At 41.3% G+C, this 23053-nt stretch overlaps 4 protein-coding genes across 6 annotated transcripts in view; 2 read left to right on the top strand and 2 right to left on the bottom strand.

The window, feature by feature from the left end:
• snx30 (sorting nexin family member 30) overlaps positions 1–7385 on the bottom strand; it is an 18645-nt gene extending 11260 nt beyond the window's left edge. Inside the window, exons 1-2 of the mRNA XM_080419202.1 lie at positions 7062–7385; positions 851–1072 (exon numbers count right to left, since the gene is read on the bottom strand). Coding sequence (XP_080275328.1) covers positions 851–1072; positions 7062–7259 — 420 coding nt within the window. The 5' untranslated portion in view covers positions 7260–7385. The remainder of the gene's footprint in view (positions 1–850; positions 1073–7061) is intronic.
• palm2akap2 (PALM2 and AKAP2 fusion) overlaps positions 1–23053 on the top strand; it is a 352841-nt gene that overhangs the window by 133473 nt on the left and 196315 nt on the right. The window lies entirely within an intron of this gene.
• Positions 8325–12701, top strand: inip (ints3 and nabp interacting protein). 3 transcript variants are annotated; one of them, XM_080419925.1, is made up of 5 exons: positions 8325–8577; positions 10044–10143; positions 11545–11632; positions 12180–12320; positions 12355–12701. In XM_080419925.1, the coding sequence occupies exons 1-4, from the start codon at positions 8553–8555 to the stop codon at positions 12291–12293; spliced, it is 327 nt and encodes a 108-aa protein (XP_080276051.1). In that variant the 5' UTR covers positions 8325–8552; the 3' UTR covers positions 12294–12320; positions 12355–12701. The 3 variants fall into 3 exon arrangements, with proteins under 3 accessions (XP_080276051.1, XP_080276052.1, XP_080276050.1); XM_080419926.1 differs by having other exon boundaries at positions 8325–8571; positions 12180–12701; XM_080419924.1 differs by having other exon boundaries at positions 12180–12701.
• kiaa1958 (KIAA1958 ortholog) lies at positions 14574–22820 on the bottom strand. Its single transcript, XM_080419641.1, has 6 exons — positions 22677–22820; positions 20808–21116; positions 19871–20411; positions 18660–18839; positions 17486–17677; positions 14574–15979 (listed from the first exon to the last, which is right to left on the bottom strand). Exons 2-6 carry the CDS (start codon positions 21093–21095, stop codon positions 15672–15674), a joined length of 1509 nt encoding a protein of 502 aa, XP_080275767.1. The 5' UTR covers positions 21096–21116; positions 22677–22820; the 3' UTR covers positions 14574–15671.

The raw sequence follows: 23053 nt of genomic DNA, 5'->3' as shown, positions 1-23053 counted from the left end.
GACAAGAACTCAGAATCAGCATTTAAAAACTATCCTGCTAAACCGCCTTAGCTGAAATCAATACTAATTAGTTTTTTTTAGTGGCAGGCTGGCAGCCACAAAGTTTATATATAGCAAGGGATCCTCAATTTCTCCTTAGAGATAAATAAAGTTTTATTTTGTATCTTTCCTTATACATGGTGGATAATTTGTGGGGAGATTAAGGGGGATAGACCTTGTGGTTTTGGTGGAGGAGTTAAGTAAAAACAAAGGACTTACACCAGGCTGAGTTATTTGCATGTCGTTGCTGTCGGGCAGAAACCTTGTATCTCCCTATCTCAACTTTTTACAGTTTCGTAAATTAATGCCATACTTCATCATACAAGTGTCGCACAAAAGCGCACAAAAGTAGCGACAATAGCCAATCTACAAGCTCACAATGCATCGTGATGCGACGCGTTGTGAGCTTGTTGACACGGGTCTAAGATGAAGTATAAATCACTATTTAATCACTTAAACCCTATACTTCATTGGTTCTCAAAGGGGGGGTCCAGGGACTTAACGGACGGCCGGTCTGTAACTTTGAGAGTATATATGGAAACAACGGTCCATTTGGTTCCATTTGTGCACTTTCAGAGTTTTGGGGGTCTTTGAAAAATAAATGAAAAAAAAAAAGATTGAGAACCACTACTATTACTGCATTTGCTGGGGTCCCCTTAATTTCTTTCCTCTACATCAAATCTCTTCAGAAAAGAAAATTGGTAATCGGTAATTTTCGCCAAATGTTCTACTATTATGTCATGCCCAGAATAGGGACGCTAGGGTTCTTCTAGTGGTTAATCTCACGATGGTGCCAGCAGCAGTAGCAGACCTTGGTGGAGACCCTGTAGGTGATGTAGGTCTCCATGGTGGACACGTGCTTCTTGGGATCGTCGACGGTGACAAACAGGTCGCGGGTCTCCGTGGAGGAGGCGTAGGGGTCACACGATCCTTCCGCTTCCGTGTCGTCGTCCAGCTGCAGCCTGTTGAACAGCGAGGAGGCCGAGGAGGGTCTGGACGTCTCCACTGGCGTGCCGTTGGTCAGCCCCACTTCCTGTTAGGGAGGGAGGACACAAAGACAACAGTGATGTCACATTGAGAGGTTGCCGTGGGAATGATGGAAAACAAAGGGGCAATAGAAAATGTTACTGACGGATGACGACTGTAGTTTGTCCCTTTGTCAATTGGAGCCTTGTTGTTTTGTTTCAGCATGGCATATGAACACACACACACACACATTTTAATTCCTTTATTTTAGTCCACATTTATAAAATACATTACAGGGGCCCAAACATTTTTCAGCAGCTGTTGATGCCATACATACTGTACTGGAAATAACATGTGTGTCAGTGCATGGCTTCAAACTAGTTTACAGAATGTAAACAACAGAACACACGCGCACGCACACACACACACACACACACACACACACACACACACACACACACACACACACACACACACACACACACACACACACACACACACACACACACACACACACACACACACACACACACACACACACACACACACACACACACACACACACACACACACACACACACACACACACACACACACCTTTTGTAGGGCAGAGGAACAATTAACTATTTATTAATAAATAGTTATATAGGACTTCAGTTTCATAGTTATTAATTGTAGAATATTGGGATATTTGCAAGACAGAAAAGCTGTCTGAAAATGCTCAAGATTGTTCATCACAGTTAATGTGTTCACAATATCTATGAAAATATAATTGGGATAAAATAATTTGTCATAATTACGAGGCCTAGTGTTAACACATTTTAACAGTCTAATCTTCATTTGATTGATCACTAATGAGAGAGAAGGAGAGAGAGAGAGAGAGAGCCTCCGCTGGCTCACACAATTTTCAAATGCTTCTTCCACCTAAACCAGTGGTTCTCAACCTTTTCAGACCGTGACCCCCCACAAGAATTATATTTGAACTGGGGACCCCCCACCAAAATAAGGACCCCCCACCAAAATAATCATACTCGGTAATCTGACTCGGTTCCACAGAAGCGTTGTGAGCTTGTAGATCAGCTATTTTCAGAATATTGCCCCTTTCTTATATAATTTGACTATTTGGCCATGTTTGACCAAACATGGCCAAATTGAGTGTGAGTTTTTATAGTATAGTTTGTTCATTACTTTTGGTGCAGTAATGGTCTCCCCCCCCCCCCATTTCATTTTTTGCTTACTATGTTACAGACTATGTTAGCATTCAGAGACTGTGGAAGAGTTGTCTGGCGGCTTGAGAGACTGTCCACACAATAACCCGGGCCAATGCTGGGTACACACTGGGCATGAAACGATTCACTCAACTCACGATACGATTCGAATCACGATACAAGTTTCACAATCCTTTTTTTTTTTAACGCGCCCTCTGCTGTTTGCATCGCGATACATTGTTTATTAAATTGATTTAAATTGTCACCAGTTTTATATCGATTTTAATTGATTTACGATAAATCGTTACATGCCTAGTACACACTGATCAATGTCTCATGAATATGGAAATGCCTGACGTCTAGGGGTGGGACGAATGAAAATGTTACGATTATCGTGGCCAAAATACCAAAGGGTCCATTACTGTATGTACTGTACAGCGCCAGAAGGGCCTGAATGTCCCCCCACTACGGAAGGGACACTATTGCGAGCGACTGGTCAATTTATGTATTTATTTTTCCTGACCGGCGCTGGTCTAGCACCCCACTGTTCCCATTGTGTTGCGCTGCGTCGTTGGGTATTGGCTGCATGCTTGCCTCTCGTCGCAATGACCGTTCTGTTTTACTGGCTACGTGCAGTTGCTACCTCAACTCGATCAACTAGGTGTCAGACAAGCTAATACACAACAAATCGTTGTTCTTTGTATGCTGGCTGTGGGTGTGAAAGAAGAATCAAGTGCTGCTATGATAGACTGACTGACCAGGGATCAGATTACTGCAGCCTATATATGGGGGAAACAAAGTTGTTCCCCGTCAGTTAAAGTGATAGCCGAGAGCGCACGCTCAAATTATACCTCCGTGGAATCAAAGTTCACCGTGGCATGTGTGATCATGGATCCGATTCCTTATTAATCGAGGTGAAAACATGCAATGTAATGTCATATTGTCAATGTCTCTTATTGTATGTTGCTACAGCATGGAGTGGGCTATAGCTGACATCTCGCCGACTGTGTTAGAGTAGCATTTTAGGTTTGTCGGGTCCATAAAATAATCGTTGCGTCTTTCTTTTTTCATTTTTTTATGTCGGCTCCAATCGGATCTCGGAACCAATTTCAGGGGTCCGTTTTACATTGCGTGTTGCCTTGCTGTCGTTAACACTTAACCCTTTACTTGTAGTTGACCATATTCCCATGGGCTCTATACCTAGGACCTGAATGTATTAGGAAAAAAAAGACACTTCACCCAGGAAAATAAAGAGGACAGTCACTGCATACAACTGTGCTATTACTTTACAAACATTTTGTTGAGAACAAAATGTTCTAGGAGCTGAATTAAACATTTGTAAATGAATCTCAGTGGTGTGGGAGATCCCCTTCTCCTGGATACTCCCACCCCCCCCCACAAGGATTGTGCTTTCACAGAGAAAGAATGCAAGGACCAGACTATGTTTAAACTGATGTGTTGTTTATTTTGTAAAACTTGATACGTTCCCAGTGCCCACCAAAACTGCTCCCCTCTGTCATTTAAAAGTATGAGTGTCCTTTCAAATAAAACCCAGATAGCCGAGTGGTTAGGACGCTTACCACATAAGCTCTAATGCCATGACAGCGAGTCGCCGGCATGTCACTCCCCTACATTCTCCCGCATTTCCTGTATCGCTACACTGACCTATCTATTGTCTAAAAGCAGAAATGCCCAAAACATAATATAAAAATATACATGTAAATAAAATTGTATGTTGTGATCTCAGGGTCTGGTGTTGCCGTCGTCCAGTGTTTACTCAGTTGGAATTCCAACTGGGCCAATCAGCGTCCTTTGATTGCAATGACAGAATTAAACAGTGCGAGGCCGTTTAAAACAACAAAAGCGCCCCGGCGGTAACGCTAGCGGATAGAATTGATGTCGCTATTGAAGTGGTTTTGAAAAGACTCCCAGGAATAATTAAGTGAAACGAAATTGTCAGGCCCACCATCTACTGAAATAGGACATTTTTATCTCAAAGAGTTCAGTTTTACACCAAATTGGGTGACCTGTTGAATTCTGTGACTGGCTTGAGATTGGTTAGGGGGATGAACTAATTGCTGAGGACTCCCTCTTTCTCGGAAAACAGCTGTAATAGGAGCACTTTCAAAACTGAATAATGAAGAGAAATTCAGGCTGAATGTCAGACTAACCAAGCACCTGGTTTAATGAGCACAACTTGTAAATCAGTTGAAGCTCGACCAGTTTGTGTGCTGCTGACCACTTTTATAATATTATAACTCATGGCCGATGCTGCATGTCATCAATAAACCTTTGCCTTACTTGCATCACAGTGCAACCTGAACATAAAAAACAACAATAGGGCTTCACATTTCTATAATTTTCTTAGCGATTAATCTACAGATTACTTTTTTGTTTAATCAAATAATCTGAAGAGCATTTATTTTTGATATTTGCTTAATTTCTTATATATCAACAAATCAACACAAATAAATTGTAATAGATTTATTTTATAATCGATTAAATTGATTGATCTGTTTAGACACTTAAACCCTATTTTATACATCGTAGTATAACAGTGTCCTAGAGAAAAAGCGAATAGCGAAAAGATTGACTATTTTAGCAATTTTTTTATCATTTCGCCTACATACCCAAAATGGTAGGTTGAAAATGGTTAACTGTTGCAGGCCTACTGGACTTCACGCCCATGTATGCTACTTGATTAATCGCTGATTTATTAAATTATTCTTTAGAATTTATTAAATCATTTAGTTTGATTAACCCCAACAAAACAATAACATGGCATTGTCATGATTAGAGTGACATCACACAGCTGTTATTTGCATTCTCCACCCCCACTTTTACACCCTAGAATGTTATCGTGATAATCAAAATATGCTTAAAACTCTTAAAATGGCACTTTTGTTAACCACTTCCACCCCCAGCATCCATGTTCTGGGGGGAACATTAGCCAAAAATAGCAGATCTGCAATTTCACAACGCGAAGCGTGAGCTTGTAGTTCAGCTATTTTTTGGTGAAGAGATTTGGTGTAGACGAAAAATAGCTGTGCAAGTACAGAGTCAACTTAGGTCCAGTGTATGATGGACAATTTCACGATAAATTAAAATCTCCACGATATGATTATTGTGAGCGTTTTTAATCACGATAAATGATAATAACGAGTATCGTCCCATCCCTACAGACAACTATCTCAGAATGCTACATATGGGGGAAGCGTAAATAGTGTGAGCCAACTCTCTTGTCTTCAACTCAATCAGCGTCGAAACGAAAAGTGCCACCTTTCTCTCTTGCACGAGGTCACACACACACACACACACACACACACACACACACACACACACACACACACACACACACACACACACACACACACACACACACACACACACACACACACACACACACACACACACACACACACACACACACACACACACACACACACACACACACACACACACACACTGCTGTGCTGACAGTGTTATCTTGACACTATGGTGCTAACCCGCAGTGCTGTGTGATGGTCAACATTAATTGCATTGCATCTTTACTTCTTTAGCCTCTCTCTTACCATGAATTATGGAAAACAAATAGCCAGGATAGTTACCAAAAGGAGAGAGTGAGAGTGAGAGTGAGAGTGTGTGTGTGTGTGTAAATGGTACCAATCAGCAGTTTGGCAACATAAAACCATATTATGTCAGGAGAACTAGGAGAAAGACTACTCCAGGTATCATATAACAGTAGTTTAGTAAAAAATGACATTTGCCTCCAAAATGTAGTGGAGTAGACTCGTAAATTGGCAGAAACTTCAAAATGGTACTTATATACAGAGTAGTTAAAATGTAGTTACTTTCATCAAGCAGTGCTTGAGAGATGAAAAAGGGATGTGATTCACTGATTAGCAGCCTGTGTGTGAATGAATAATGTACATATCTGTTAAAGGGGAGTTTTGGACTAAGGTTTTCTTACCTTTTCGTACATAGTGACAGAACAATATGCAAACAAAAAAAGAAGAAAAAAAGAAAAACAGACGAGATTGAAATCTCAAGATTTTGATCTCGTCTAGCGAGACTTCTGTTTTTTTTTTTTTTTTTTTGACAGTGTTCTGTCACTATGAACGTCAGATCTCACCAAAAAAAACTACAAAAAAGCTATTAAAATACTTAATAATTCTTTATAGATCAGGGGTAGACAACTTTAGGCATGGGTGCCAACATTGGCACAGGGGAGGGTGATCACTGGCACACTGGCATAAGTGTGAGAGAGAGATTTTTATTTTAAAATAAAATCTTTTAAAAAATAGCCCATGACAGCCCATACATCCAAACAGAAAAACTTTAAAAAAAAATATCACCTGCACGGAATTTATTGACAGAAAGTAGCTCATAACATGTCTATGTATGGTGGATTTTTATGAAACAAAAACTTTGCAGATAGAAAGAGGATCATTCAAGCTTTCCGTACAGCTGCAATCTTGGTGAGTTTAATGTTCAAATCAGATAGGACCTTTCTGTTTGGATGTATGGGCTGTCAAGGGTTCGTATTGCAACTCTAGATTCCAGATATTAAAAATAGAATAGAGTTGCTTGTGGCTAGGAGATAGCTCTGAGTATAATGGTCATTACAATGTCCTGATGTGAAAGAACATATTTCAAAAGAAGGAGAAGAAAATTAAATAAAGGTTGTTATGCATATGGACAATCAAAATATGTATTTTTGATGTGGTGTCATAACTAAACTTAATGTTAATTTGGCACACTGACTCTCAAGAAAATAAAAACATGGCACTTCATATGTCCATAAGGCTGCCGAGTGCCGACCCCTGATGTACTGTTAGGTGAATGTACCTGGTCCTCCTGGTCCTCCTTGGGGCTGCCAGTGGGGGTGATGTGGCGGCTGGAGGTGGCATCTGGCCCCGGGGAGGAGAGGCTCTGCTCCCCCGGGGAGAGGCTCTCCTGGGCGGACAGCGGGTGGATGATGTCCGTGATGGGTCTCTGCCCGGAGCTCTTCGTCTGTCCTCTCGGAGGAGCAGCGCCGACGCTCATGGTGGAAAGAATAACAATAATAACAACAGCAATAATAAATAATTATAAAAAATAATAATAACAATGATGAATGTATGTTGTGGGTGTTTCTTCTCGGCTGTTGGGTTGCAACGCTGTTATAGTTTCGATGGGGGGTGTGTTTTTAACACTCCACAGTACGACGGTGTCGCGCCCCCCCCCCCAAAAGAACAGATCTACAAGCCCACGGCCGCGTACCAGCGCGTCGCGGTGCGAGGCGTCGTTGGCTTACAGATCTGTTGTTTTGGGGGCGCGCGTGACTCTCGCGAGAAGACGCTTCGCGGCCGTTGGTTGGTGCTCGTCAGCTGGTCAGCTGACTGAAAGTGTGCGACTGACTGCGCATCTCCGGAAGTAGAACGAAAACAACTGTTAAAAGTTGCGTCACGTGACCATTATTTACATTGACATTATTTGTAAATACATTTGTGTACAGATTATGAAAACTAGTATTAGACGTATTACAACAACAAGAACAACAACATTGTATTAACAACAACATTTTTAAAGTCCAATGGTGGAAATTACTATTTTTTTAATCTTAAGTAAAAGTATCAATACTGCAATGTAGAAATACTCTAAGTAAAAGTCTGGAATTCAAAATTTACTCGAGTAAAAGTACAAAAGTATTGGTATCAAAATGTAGTTAAAGTACCAAAAGTAGAAAGTACTCATTACGCAGAATGTCCCATTTGTCCTCAAATGCCCTCAAATTTTCAAATGTATAAAAATCTTTTGAAAATAGCCGATCTACAATCTCACAATGTGACACATTGTGAGCTTGTAGATTTGCTATTTTCAAATGGCTGGTACAATATTAAGTACAATATTTGCCTCTGAAGATGTAGTGGAGTAGAAATAAAAGCATTGAAAATTGGAAATACTCCAGTAAAGTAAAAAATCCTCAAAAGTGTACTTAAGTACATGTACTTGAGTAAATGTACTTAGTTACTTTCCGCCACTGATTGTTAACGCCATTGAACTATATTGTAGAATTTTATTTTGAAGTCCACGACCGGATATGCTAATGCTTCTCGGCGTGCCTCACTTGACATTGTAGCATCTGGAAGAGAAAGATAACAGTGTGCTGGATGTTATAGTTAAATAGAACTCATACATGTGTGTTTGTTTGTTGTAAAGTGACCGTTATGGTTTTATGAATGAACAGGGCACCATAACGTAGTCAGGTATCAGCCTTATAATCTGGGAAACGTTGTTTTATCTAGAGATTCTAGATTGATGAACCGTATGGATAGAATCTGATGATATTGGTCCATCATGGCTGCTAATCCTCCAGGTCAGGGTAAGAATATGTTTGTGTAGCCTTGGATCAAGACTAGCTGTAGAATACAACTCTCGTAGACGTATTTATGATTCTGACGTTTTCAATCTACGAGAGTTGTAGGGTTCACGCCCCATGGAGACAGGGACTTTCTGCACTATGCCCTGTAGTAGACACTCCAAACATGTACAAATTGAAAATAAAGGTGCTTACCCCCAAGCCCCAAATGTTAACTGTCTCTACGTGGTAGTAGTTTAATGTAATAATCCATATCTTTCAATAAAGAAGTGTTTTAATGCCGTCTGTGGCCGATTCTGTCGGAAGTTCCCAATGGGCGGTAGTGACTGGTAGTGACGGGGCGCATCCGGTGAAACCCGGAATTACACTAAATGTAAACAGGAAGTAAACGAGGGTGAAAAAATGGCGTTCGGCCACAGACGTCATTAAAACACTTCTTTATTGAAAGATATGGATTATTACATTAAACTACTACCGCGTAGAGACAGTTAACATTTGGGACTTGGGGGTAAGCACCTGTATTTTCAATTTGTACGTGTTTGGAGTGTCTACGGGGCATAGTGTAGAAAGTCCCTGTCTCCATGGGGCGTGAACCCTACAACTCTCGTAAATTGAAAACGTCAGAATCACGAGAGTTGTATTCTACAGCTAGATCAAGACTATCATAGATGTATTTAAAGTACATCTATGATAGTCTTGATCCAAGGCTAATGTTTGTGTAAAGCACGTTGAATTGCCTCGTTGTTGAAATGTGCTATACAAAATAAACTTGTGACAAAAGAAGTACAAGCAAGCACATCCAAACCACAGAATTAGAGAGTAAACTTTACACCTTTTTAAATGATTTTGTAATTCTCCAGGTCAGGATGATAATTGATTGATTGGATTCTTGATTAACAGTTTGCGAATAGTGCAGTGGTACTACGATTTTACAGCGATGCTAAAAGGATAACACAAAAAGCCATAGAGGGCATAGAGACATACAATAATATACAAGAGTCAAGACATCATCAGCAATAAACGTATATGTAAACAGTTGTGGAGGGGGGGGGGGGGCATTGCTGGTGTTAGGCTAAGATAACTTTTCTAGGACCAGTTATAAATTGCAGACAGGTGCTCCTTTATGGTGCTTTTGAAGGAGGGTAAGGAGTCACACCTTTTTATGACTGTTGGTAGGGCATTCCACAATAACCCTAGTTTTATGTCCATGCAGAGACCAGTAATAAATCTTTTGGTGCGAGAGATTAATATCAGATTGTTTTTCTTGACTGCTGTTCTATTACACAATTTGTTTTAACGTGACACACAGGGCACGGTCTTAAAAACATAAAGGATTATATTCAGCCAGGTCTACAAGTCACATATGATCAACATGGGACATAATCATGAACTGTATATTCATTCTATGTAGTGACTCCGTCAACCTCTTCTCAATGTCTCCTCTTCATCGGTTTCTTTCTTCACTGAAGCTTTTCAGAACAAGACCCGTGTTGCCATCCTGGCGGAACTGGACAAGGAGAAGAGACGACTGCTGCAGTCCAGTGGGTCTCTGAACAACCCTGGAGCCAGGTGCGGGCTTTAACCCATTAAAACCTGTGGCCGATTCTACAAATACCTTCTAAATCAGTAGTTCTCAAACTTTTTTGTGCCAAAAAGGACCCCCAAGGTGATATGTATTTGGCAGTGGACCTCCGTCTGAAAATGTTTTGTGCCAGGTACGAGGTACCCCCCAGAAGAGAAGATTTATGTTTTAAAAAAATCAAAAGTATTCAAAATGTTCCAATTTGAATCCAAACTGATTCAAACACTACCACGTGCGACGGTGTTGAAAACATTTCAAAAATAGCAGATTTACAAGTGTGACACGCTGCGATCTTGGATTCAATTTTGGATTGAAATTGGAAAAATTTTAATACTTTATATTTGTTTTTAAACATAAATCTTCTCTTCTGGGGGTACCTGGCACAAAACATTTTCAGATGCGGGTTCACGGCCAAATACATACCATTTTAGGGGTCCTTCTTGGCACGAAAAAGTGAGAACTACCGATTTAGAAGGCATTGTATATCTGCTAATTTGTAACCCCAGCGTTCATATTCTGGGGGGTACGTTAGCAAAGATATTAGGTGTAGACGGGAAAAAAGCAGTCGAAGTACAGAGCTGACTCATGTCCAATTTAATACATTGGTTAATGTATAGAACGGCCCAGTTAGTATATTTGATATATTGACAACCTTACAGTGTAGGATGGCCCAGTTAATAGTTCAATATGACACCTTTTACAGTCTAGGATTATAGCCCAGTAATTAAAGACTGAATGCATATCATGTTAAAAGAAATCCATAAATCCTTTGTTTATTCTGTGATTTGATCCCTTGGTCAGTAGAATTTTAAGAGTGCACGAGTTGTGCCAAAGGCCAAACACACACAGTGTCATATTCTAATGACAGATCAATTTTCTCAACAAATACAGTCATCAATCAGAATAATGTACTACTATATTATGTTTGTATTATTTATGTAGAGCCTTTACCTATAAGCCTACTGCGAGGGGCAACTGGGTTGAGCTGAGTTAGACGCGTGCTTGAAGAATTCAATGTCCAGAGTGCTTGTATAAATTCGGATATTTCAATCCATTTATTGACCATTTAAACAAACTCTTAAACAAATGACACTGAACGCCGACCTGTACGGCACATCAACACGACACGGTCAAAAACTGTTTAGCCTTTTCCCCTTGCACACCTGGGGCTCGTCACCCAAGGCCAAGTATAAATGGGTAACCACCCCCTGTGGTGGTTCCCATGGTGACAGACAATGCCACACCTCTCCTGTGGTGGTTGCCATGGTGACTGAAAATGCCACACCTCTGCACCGTGAAACAAAATAAAACCAACAATTTATATATCACTGACATTATGAGAATTATGAATTATTGTCCTCTTCCTGCTCGTTCTCCCTCTCTCGCAGTATCTCTCTCTCCAGACCTAATCTGAAAGACTTCAGGGATAATGCAGAACAGCAGCACATTGCTGCTCAACAGAAGACTGCCTTACAGGTGAGACACACATACACACACACACACACACACACACACTCCATAGCGCACGCACACAGCATTTGACATGATGAACCGCTGCTGTGCTCGAATGTCCTGTCATCTGCATGATTATCACAAATAGCTTAGCCGAAACAACGGTTAACATGGAATTCTCATTGTATAACGATTCAATTCAACAACTTACATTACTGCGTTGTCACACATAGCCAGGAGGATCAAAAGACCAACTTTCGTCACCAAAAGTTGAACTATTGGAGATATAAAAATTACATGTCACGATTATTGTGGCAGAAATTATTGCGATTAACGATATTATCGTGATAATCAAAATATACTTATTCTAGTGTATGACGGAGGACAATTTCACGATAAATGAAAATCTCCACGATACGATTATTGTGAGTGTTTTTTTTATCACGATAAATTTGCTCAAAGCTGAAAACTGATGCCTATACTGACATGTTTAAGAAGCACTACTAAACATACCGGTATACATTTATACGTGTATCTTATGATTTTGTGTGTGTGTGTGGTTTTCTTGCAGCATGCACACGCTCACTCGTCAGGATTCTTCATCACACAAGATTCTTCATTCGGAAACCTCATCCTGCCTGTTCTTCCACGCCTGGAGCCTGACCCCGTGGCCGTGCCCACCTGACAAACACACACACACACACACACACACACACACACACACACACACACACACACACACACACTTCAAGTATTAACTGAATAAATGTTCATTTAAAACATGTCAATGTTCGTTAATAAGTATCTCTGATGGTTGCTAAATTAACTGATATTGGAGCACTCTATGATGCCGGATTCGGAGCAGATTGTCAGAGCGTGTTTCCGAACGCACCCTCTTTTAATTGTTTGTGTAAAGAACATTTGACAACAAACTCTGTTTGACAAAACCTTTTGAGAGATCTGCTCTTGTACAAGTCCCAGGCCAAGTTTTATATACATTTTTATTTCGCTTTTTTTTTGTGTCATTTTGTTTTCATATCTGAATTATGGATCAGCCTGGCTCAATGATAATAAATTGGTTTGTGTTGAGTTACTATGTTTTATTTCTGTATCACTCATATGAATTCTCACTTCTCTTTATTATGCTGCATATCTTTGAAGTATAATCAATTTACATTTGGTGTACAAATGGAATCAAATGGACCCATCAGGGTGAAGGTGATGAATGCCATTAATCTACTCCCCTTGATTGATTTTTATTTGACGGATTGTAAAATATACATAGCATGATAGCTCTTAGGCAACAACCATACAAACAATGAAATTATCAAGGAATTAAATCACTGACCATATGTGCTCAGAGTTGATTCAATATTTCTGCGGCATACTGTACCTGAAAAGCAAAAGTTTATAGTACACATTAAAATTCAGGCTGAGTGTCAGGCTATATTAGGCCATCTCTGATACAAAACAGGATATAGTGCCATTTTTGTCAATAGTCATATTTTGTGTAAAACTACAACAGCATGTATTGAAAATAATGCAATTTTGAGATTTGTACTAATCCAGGACCACAGACTGAATTTATTCCCCATCTCTACTAAACATTACTTGCTTGCGTGAGCGATATAGCAATATCAATCAATAAACTGATTGATTCTAAAGGACAATACTGGTTGACTAATCCTTAGTGAGAATAATCCTAGAATATTTCGTTACAATTAACTTACTTCCCCAATAACAAGTTTAACACAGCAATACTGGCAAACACATTCAAATTCTGAAAGACTTCCTACGTATTATCTTTGTGTTTATATTATACAATTGTTGTTTCGACAGGAACAATTATTGACCTGAAAATCATGCAATTTGTGGTAGGATTGACCCAATCTGTTCTTACTCATGTCCTCCATACCTCTTCATGAGCCTAAACATGATTTGCATTTAGATATGCCACCCAGAATAGAAATAAATGCATGTTAATGAAAGTTGTAAACACAACACACAAGATCAACATTTTATTGGATCTGCCAGACCACATGTGGAGGTGGTCTGATACGCACGGAAATCAGATTGCCACTCAGTCAGGGGTTAAATGTTATGTCTAGAGTCCACGGAGAAGCGCCATCACTTCAGGTAGAAATGTAATCACCTCGGAAAAAATTATGTGGTAGAGACATAATCACAGGTAGAAATGCCACCTCGGGTACAAAAGTAATCACGGTGACCAAAAATGGCTCAAAGATGGACAACATATTGATAACATTTACATTAAGGTACATTACTGTATGTGGTGGACAGATGACAACATGTTGCCTCCTAATAAGAGGAGATAATCTCTCATTCCACGGCAAAAGAAGTACGAGCAACACAAACCTATCAACAACTCTATTTGCATAGTGTGCACAGAAAATGAGATCCAATCACAATTCAGACCAAATGTGGCTACAGTAAATAACAAGAATGCACATAAATAAATACCACATGTAAACGGAAAGGCATAATCGCATCGCTTACTAATCTGATGTATTTGCATGTTAATGACTATAATAATATCAATCTGTTCTGTTCACTGGACTCGGGTTACAGATGGTAGGTACAGAAGTACAGTTGTGTTGTCTGTATGCAAGCATGCATGCATGACCTTTATTTGTGAAATACACGTAAATATGTTACATGTAAACAGAGTTATTCTATCTATGAATTCCACACATCTGTGTGTGTGTGTGTGTGTGTGTGTGTGTGTGTGTGTGTGTGTGTGTGTGTGTGTGTGTGTGTGTGTGACAGTCTGCATGTCTGCAAATTTGCCCAATTATGGAGATGATTGACATCTTAGGCCTACTTGTTACATTTAGGGTCTTTAGTACTGGTCTATTTAAATCATAGTTTGGTTTGTATTTTGTGCAACAGCCTTATTTACTGTATATTATTATCAGCCTACTTATTACTTGTTATTAGACTATTTATTAAAAGTTTGTTTTTAACTCTCTCAGTGCCAATGAAAAAAAATGTTTTTTGCGAACTGTGACAACTTTTTTTTCAAAGTAAAAAAAAAGTGCTTAGGAAGCGAGATACAGCCTTTTTCAGTTATAGGTTAAACAAAGAGTGGATGGAGCTGCAAATCTTCAGATAATTATATCTTGGGTTCTGAACACTTTTTTCAAAAATAAAATAAAAAACTTTTTTTTTTTTTTTTTTTTTTAATTCGGGATTTCTTGTTCTGGCACTGAGGGTAAAACCCTAAAACTCGGGATAACTCGGGGTCTGGCACTGAGAGAGTTAAGGTAAAAATACACATGTTAAAGACATAAAGCCAAGCACTCATTCCAGTGTGAGTATGAACAAACCAATTGATGGTGGAATTGGCTGCAAAGTAAGGGGCACCATCTAAAATCGTGCCTAGGGCACCAAATCGGTCAGAGCTGACTGCACTAAGTACTCTGATAACAGTACTACACTAGTATAATAAAGGGTGGTTTATGTTATTCAATCATATACACCAGGTCTGTGGCTCAAACCCAAGTGCTAGTTCACACACGTATCTTACAGTGGCTTCACACGTTCCAATGAAGTCACATGTAACATTCTAACACTGACCTCAAATGTATGTAACGCTACAATGATGTCACATGTACAGTACAGCACACTGAGGCGGCAATGTTGAAGAGGGTTTGTCTTGTCTGATAGAGCTACCCATCTTTTAGCTCTGGGACTCTATACGAAGACCATAATATACCCATATATGTCACGGGCTGAGATACCCATATAAGGAGCCGTCTGAAATACCCATATATGGATTGGGTCGAAGAGGCTGACACATTCCGAGCTAGCGTCATAGACGGTATACACCATACAGTATATGGACATAAGTACCACGTAAGCTCCATAATACGGTCAAGAGAAGACGTGGTGTCATCAGCGGTATGACGCGGCATCTCTCAAGGAGAGGATACAAGACGACGCTACAGGGGCATGATTGGACTCGAGTCTACGGCCGAAGCGGCGACAGAAGCGATAGAACTTCCTCAGCATTATTGAAGATCCTCAGACCAGTTTATGTTGATCACTTTGACACGATGGGAAGCAGATCTCCTTTGGCCTTCATGGTTTTGATCTTGGCTTTGATGTTGTCGTCCATCGCCTGTCGGCAGCGGTGGGCGTAGTGTGCCAACGTCTCCTCCTTCTCGTCCCACGGCGCCAGGGCGTGGAACACTTCGGGGGCCGCCAGGCTGAGTTCGGCGATGGCCGCCGTGCGGGATATGGTGTTCCTGTCCACACCAACCCGGTCAAAGGCGACCTTCATGGAGACGCTGCGACGAAACTCCTGCAGCGCTGCCATGTAGCGGGCGATCACACCGACCACGTTCTTCACTATGAGAGAGAGAGAAGACAGGGTGGGGCATTAAAGCACAGATAATATTATAAATGAGAAAGCACTTCTTACTCTGAAGTCTCAGTCAAGAGAGACGTCACTGTCATAAACATGTCATGACAGATGTCATATCCTTAAAGTAATACTAGGTAACGTTTTCAACAAAACTAAAGTTAAATTGTATATCTTTTGCGAGTGGCAAAAGTTTCACAACACCCACTCCGTGAATTTCACCCCCGGAAGCCTTTTATTTATATATTTTCTATTGAACGTGTACGGGGGGGACTTTCCCGGGAAAATTACGTTCCTGGCCAACGTCATGACGTCGTGGCCGACGTCCTCAGGAACTACCGCAACGGTTTCCTGTTTGGCCAGGAACTACCGCGCTATTAACAAAAAGGAACCTCACGCTGATTTTAAGATAATGTAGGATTGGAAGATCGAAAAAGAACAGAAAAAGAAAGCACAGCTCATGGTAACTAATGCTCCACTGGCTAAGAGAAACGATCCGTAGATAGTATAAAACAATTAAAAGATCGCTTTTTGAAACGCTTCCGGCTTCCGGTGAAAACGAATGGAATTCTGGGTAATCGAGGACTAGGGAAATTGTATGCAGTGACGGTAGTGACCAGCAGAGGTTGCTAAAAATCGTTATTTGTGATTCTGCATTGTACAACTTTAACATCACTTGTCCTGTCGGTTTGTGACAAATAGTGCAGTGGTGTGCAGTCTAGGTTTTTGCTGAGGATACACTGTGACTATTCCCTCCCACACCATTTTCAATTCAATTCAAAGGGGCTTTAATGGCATGAGAAAACATACGTTTACTTTGCCAAAGCAAACATGAAACAAAATACATAAACATAAATCAAGACTATTAAGTGTATGTACAACAATTATTAAAATAAATAAAAGGGAATTAAGAGATGTGTAAACAGAGCTGTGTCACATTGCATTAGAAAACTAGCTAGCAAAAAACAGGATAATTGTGTATTTGCTGTAAGGAGCAAACTTGTGAGGCAATTTTTTTGTATTTTCTGTATTTTCTGTATTTTTTTTTATTTTCAAATACAATTTTCAAGTGTATTTAAGAATATAGAGGTAGCAGTTTTTCAAATGTATTTTGTGCACATTTAATTAATAGACTGGGGTAGACTTAGGGTGGCTGTGTTTCAGTTGACATCCTTCTGTCACAAAAGTTCACAAATCTAGCTGCTGTGTTGCACTTCACCAAGCAGATATGAGAGTTTTTTATGAGAGCACGGTTACCGATTGAAATAACCTCTTAAATAGGCCTATGTAGGCATATTAATTATTAACCCATAATATATGTATTTTTTTAATTTTGTTTACTTGTTACATAATGGGGATACTTTATTGTGTTGTTGTCTGTACAGTACAAAGTAATTATCCATTTACCACTATGTGTGTGTGTGTGTGTGTGTGTGTGTGTGTGTGTGTGTGTGTGTGTGTGTGTGTGTGTGTGTGTGTGTATGCGTTCTTACTCCTGACACGTGTGTTTTCTCCCTCCCGACTCCTCTTGGTCTTCAGCGTCCTGTGGCGCTCCAGAGGGTGAAGCTCCACCTCCTCAAACGAGTCAAACAACACCGGCGAATCAAATGCTGCCGTCTCATCCGGAAACGCCATGTGGGAACTTCCTGGTTCCATCTGATTGGAGGACTGAGGCCGCCTCTTTTCTGGAATGGAGTGAAGATGGATCGGAGAAATGTCTTTTATACTCATAAGACAAGTGTCTGTGGGTGTCCTTAAAACTGTCTTTGAGACATACTTTTCGTCAGCCAACAGTGTTGACAGACACCTTTATTATGAGTATGAAAAAGCTGAAGTATTTTATTATGCAAAAACACTGCTCTGTACTGCCTACCTGACTACTATTCTACTGTTCCTCAACCAGTGGTCCATGGCATAATTACAGGTGGTACATTTGTTAAATGTATCAAAAATATGTTTAAATAACATTTCATAGGTCCACCCATAGACAAATATTGAACACATGAAATACTAACTGTTAAAATGTATTGCATTATATACTTTGTTGTCCGAAGTTGGTAACCCAAACAAAGTATAAATCTGGCTTTAAGATCTGTTAAACATTAATAAAAAGAAATCAATGTTATATTATGTCATCTTATACTAAAGATGTTAGTGCAGTGGTTCTCAAACGTTTTCATGTCAAGGACCCCCAAATTAATATGTATTTATCTGCGGACCCCCATCTGAAAATATTTTGTGGCAGGGATCCCCATAAAAGAGTTGCGTTGTTAAAATGTTTCAAAAATATTCTAAAATGTTCAATTTTTTTGAAGATATTTAGCAGATCTACAAGCTCACAACGCACTACAAGCTCAAATAGCCTATGTATACAATGTTAAAGTGGTTAAACCTATTTTGATGCTACATTAACCCATTCAATCCGGGAACACATCTCTGTCATTTTAGATTTCTTTGGCTAATTCAAAAATATTTTTTAGATACAAAAAGTGAAAATGTTAGCTTAACATATTCAAATATTTTCACAAATGTTCACGATTTCAAAATTCAAAAATAGCAGATCTACAAACTCATAGATGTTACATATATAATGTTGCTGGGACACCCCCTGGAACCAGCATACGCATACCCAACTTTGAGAACAGTGAAGTGTGTGTTCTACTGTACCTGGCCGTAGTTGATCCTGTAGGAAGTCACAGATCAGCTCTGCTTTCTTGGTGAGTTCGTTCTGCAGTAACTCCTTGTCCTGCTTCAGACTGGAGATGGTTTCTATCATCTGCACATTGCGGCTTCGCTCAGTGCGCAGCAGCACCCTCAGACGCTCCAGCTCACACTGGCTTCCGGTACCTGTTTATATGAGCACACACAGTACATGTCTTAGGTAGAGCAGTGCGTTTCAACCTTTTCGTGCCCAAGGCACACCAATGGGCAAGTCACGATCACAAGGGCCATGGGCTATCTTGTAGTGTGGCATATTACAAGACGTCCATCTAAACTTGAGCTCAACACCAACAAGACGGTGTGAATGCTGTTCTCAACCTCTGCCACCTGAAAATGAGTGACCAGACCATGTCATTACCCCCAACACCAACACCCTGAAGTGGGACAAGAACATCACCTCCATCATCAGGAAAGCATAGCAGAGACTGTTCTTCCTATGAACATCTTGCAGTCCATGCTGCAGATTGTTCTGACCACCTCCATCACTCACCTGCTCACTCTTCAAGACCAGGCTGCAATATCTAGTCGGTTCTGAGAGGATCATTGGTGGTCAGGTACCAACCAATCAGCGCTCCTGGGCGAAGAAGAGAGCTGGAAGGATTGCAACCAACCACACCCACCACAGCAACAACCTCTTCACCAGTGTGTCAAAGTGCCATCTCGGAGGTGGTACAGGACCTATAGCCATTCTGCTCTGCATGCCACTTACGCAATTCCTCAAAAAACACATCCAGCCCCCACCCCACTGCCTTGGCCAACACCTAGCATCCACCCACCACCCTGGCCAATACCTAGCATCCACCCACCACCCTGGCCAACACCTAGCATCCACCCACCACCCTGGCCAACACCTAGCATCCACCCACCACCCTGTCCAACACCTGGCATCCACCCACACCTAGCATCCACCCACCACCCAGGCCAATACCTAGCATCCACCCACACCTATCATCCAGCCACCACCCTGTCCAACACCTAGCATCCACCCACCACCCTGGCCAACACCTAGCATCCACACACCACCCTGGCCAGGCCAGCATTCCACAAGCACAGCTCTTTCCTGAAGCCAACAGACCCAAACCATGGGGGCTTGATGAACTTTTACAAACATACTGTAACTACACACAGTATATCCCAATACAAGTACCAAGCCATACCTGCCATCTGGTCTGCGATCTCTGTGGCAGAGCTCTGCCCTGGGGCCTGCTCAGTGGGCCCTGTGCCGCAGCTGCTTCCACCCAGCAGCTCCATCTCTGGGTCCATTAATCCCTCACACCCAAGTCCCTCTCCCTTCTCCCCGGGGGGGCCAAGTGTTTGGGGTTCGGGCTGCTGGTAGTGCATCAGCGGCTTGTGGGGCGACGGGGTGTGTATGTGTGAGGACAGAGAATTAGTCTGTGCAGGGTTGGCAGGGTCCGGATCCGAGAGTCCACCGGTTCCCATGGTAGCGGCGGGGTAGTAATCCTCCGCCGACACCGTTTCCTGTTTGATCTTCTTCGCCGATCCTCCTCCTGAGCCCGCTGGTCCCGCCGCCACCACCCCCCCTCTCTTCCTGGAAGGAGGGCGGGGCTCGTAGTCGACGTCGTCGTCGTCCGTGACTGAAGAATCGCAGCCGCCGATGTCAAACAGTCGGTTGTTAAACTCCTCTCCTTCCGATGCTGGTTCGCTGCAGGACATGTCACATGACCCTCTTACTGTAACCTGAAGAAGAGAAGAGAAGAGAAGAGAAGAGAAGAGAAGAGAAGAGAAGAGAAGAGAAGAGAAGAGAAGAGAAGAGAAGAGAAGAGAAGAGAAGAGAAGAGAAGAGAAGAGAAGAGAAGAGAAGAGAAGAGAAGAGAAGAGAAGAGAAGAGAAGAGAACATTTGCACATGTTAATTAGAGATTAGGAGACAATGACATTAAACACTGGTGTCTATACTAGGTCCCCTCCTTTTTTCCCTCTACACACCACACACCAAATCTCTTCACCAAAAATAGCCGACCTACGAGCTCTATGCGGCACGTTGTGAGTTTGTAGATCTGCTATTTCTGCCAATCGTTCGCCCCAGAACAGACACTAGGGCAATATTTCTAAACAAAACAGAATCATAATTTTACCTTAGAGGACGAACGACCTCCCGCAAACCTCTCTTGACCTTGTCTGTTACCGGCAGACCCTCCGGGGCCGTTGTCGTGGTAACCCAGGGGCCAGTGGTAGGCGTGGCCCGCGCTGCACCCCCACACGGCCACGGCGCCTCTGCTGCCATGGAGAGCGGTCTCTGCCGTCAGGGCATTGCCATGGTGCTGCTGCAGGCCGGGGATCAGGTTGCAGATGGTTCCGTGACTGTGAGCCCAGCGGACCAGCTTACACAAACTGTCAGAGGTCGTCTGCACCGGGTCAGACATTATCAGTTACATCAATACCACCTGGAGAGAGAGAGAGAGAGAGAGAGAGAGAGAGAGAGAGAGAGAGAGAGAGAGAGACACACACACACACACACGTGTTAATTTAGAGCAGTGGTTCTCAAACATTTTCACGTCAAGAAGGACCACCAAATTGATATGTATTTGACATCTGAAATGTATCTTATTAAGTCTTCAAAATCTTTTGAAAATAGCCAATCTACAAGCTCACAACATGTTGTGATGTGACGCGTTGTGTTGTGTGTGCTTGTAGATCAGCTAGATCTGATTTTCAAAAGGCCTAAGTGTGAATTTGGGTTAAATTGGTTAAACTGATTAACTCATATGTTCCATTCAAGTCATGTGCCATTCATATAGACACCATCATGGCCAAATATGAGGTTCATTCAGCATACTGGCTCTGGCACAGTGAGCGCCACCACGGCGGCATACAACAAGGCTGACAAATAATACGAGAAGTAGTAATATGTCATTAATAATTTATATGGGCCTACTATTTGAAATATAATTCATAGTATAGTTTAGTCAAGCCATGCAAAACTATAACCTTGTTGTGTGCATTTGAGCAAATCAAAGTATTGTATTTGTAGCCTACTTGCTGCACAATACTCCAACCCACTCAACTACACAGTAGAACTTTATTTTTCTGAATGACAAAAGGCTACACACACACACACACACACACACACACACACACACACACACACACACACACACACACACACACACACACACACACACACACACACACACACACACACACTACACTACACTTCATCTTTCACGTTTTTTGCAACAGAAATCAGTTTGCATAACAACACATTCATTAAGATGACAGTGAAGTGACAATTTAAGGATTTTTTAATACCAAAGAAAAAAATACCATTAAAAATACCATTACAGCATCAAAAGTAACTACAAACTACACTGTAAAAACTGGTCAAACATTGGCCAAATTGTCAAATAATGTTAGAAAGAGGCAAAAACATTGTGAAAATAGCCAATCTACAAGCTGGGCTTAGATCTGCTATTTTCACAATATTTACCTGGGGGGTCCCTATAGCTCAAATGTGATTATTTTGGGGGGTCCACGGCCTGAAAAGATTGAGAACCCACTGTTCTAAACCATTGGTTCTCAAAGTGGGCTCCGGGGACCCCCAGGGGTACTTGAGGGGGTTCCAGGGGGTCCCCACTCCCCAGCCAAATAAATAGTTAGGAACCAAATTGATCCTTATGTGTCTGTAACTCTGAGAGTGTACAAATGGAACCAAATGTACCCTAACGGGTCCATTTGGTTCCATTTGTACACTCTCAGAGTTAAATGAACACTGATGATGATGATACAGTGTAGATTGGGACCCCCAAGATATCAAAATGGTTGAGTCCCTGGCATATCTTTTCAAATGGGGGTCCGCGGGCTAATAAGTGTCAATTTGGGGGTCCTTGACGCGAAAAAGGTTGAAAACCACTGTTCTAAACAATAAGCACGCGAGGAGGGACCCACCGCAACAAAGCGTTACAATAACGTTACTTTACGTTACTTACAGTGCATGTAATGTTTACCTTTTTATAACTCGACGTTACCGGTGGAACAACTCCTGTGCAGTCAGGCGTCATGTCGGTGTTTTAATGTGATTCTATATGTTTATATTTCATCCATGGTTTTGACCAAAAGAAACATAATATATCATGGAAGCAGTTGTATTATTGTTCTTTATTGTGTGTTTATAATCGCTGCTGGGAGCACAACGTCAGTGTTTTATTATTACTGCCACCAGTTGGTCTGGAGGAGTAGGAAACCAGCGTTGCCAGGTTTTGAGAGAGAAATAAGCGACCAGGTCTAGGAAAGTTTTCAAATAGCCGATCTAAAAGTTCACTGTGAGCTTGTAGATCAGCTATTTTCAAAAACTCTTGCAATATTAAAATGTGGAATATATTTT

The sequence above is a fragment of the Gymnoscopelus braueri genome, assembly GCF_963280865.1.
Source record: "Gymnoscopelus braueri genome assembly, chromosome: 22".
NCBI classification, from domain to species: Eukaryota; Metazoa; Chordata; class Actinopteri; order Myctophiformes; family Myctophidae; genus Gymnoscopelus; species Gymnoscopelus braueri.
Note: the sequence above shows the minus strand (reverse complement) of the source record. Positions and strands in the feature narration are given on the sequence as shown.

Bases quoted from the DNA above. Each gene is read 5' to 3' on its own strand.
- inip (XM_080419925.1), top strand. From the start codon at position 8,553: ATGGCTGCTAATCCTCCAGGTCAGG. The intron at 10,144-11,544 runs GTGCGGGCTTTA...CCTCTCTCGCAG, and splicing joins CTGAACAACCCTGGAGCCAG to TATCTCTCTCTCCAGACCTA. The intron at 11,633-12,179 runs GTGAGACACACA...GTTTTCTTGCAG, and splicing joins AACAGAAGACTGCCTTACAG to CATGCACACGCTCACTCGTC.
- kiaa1958 (XM_080419641.1), bottom strand. From the start codon at position 21,095: ATGTCTGACCCGGTGCAGACGACCTCTGACAGTTTGTGTAAGCTGGTC. The intron at 18,840-19,870 runs GTATGGCTTGGT...TCATATAAACAG, and splicing joins GATCGCAGACCAGATGGCAG to GTACCGGAAGCCAGTGTGAG. The intron at 15,980-17,485 runs GTAAGAACGCAT...TCTCTCTCATAG, and splicing joins AGAAAACACACGTGTCAGGA to TGAAGAACGTGGTCGGTGTG.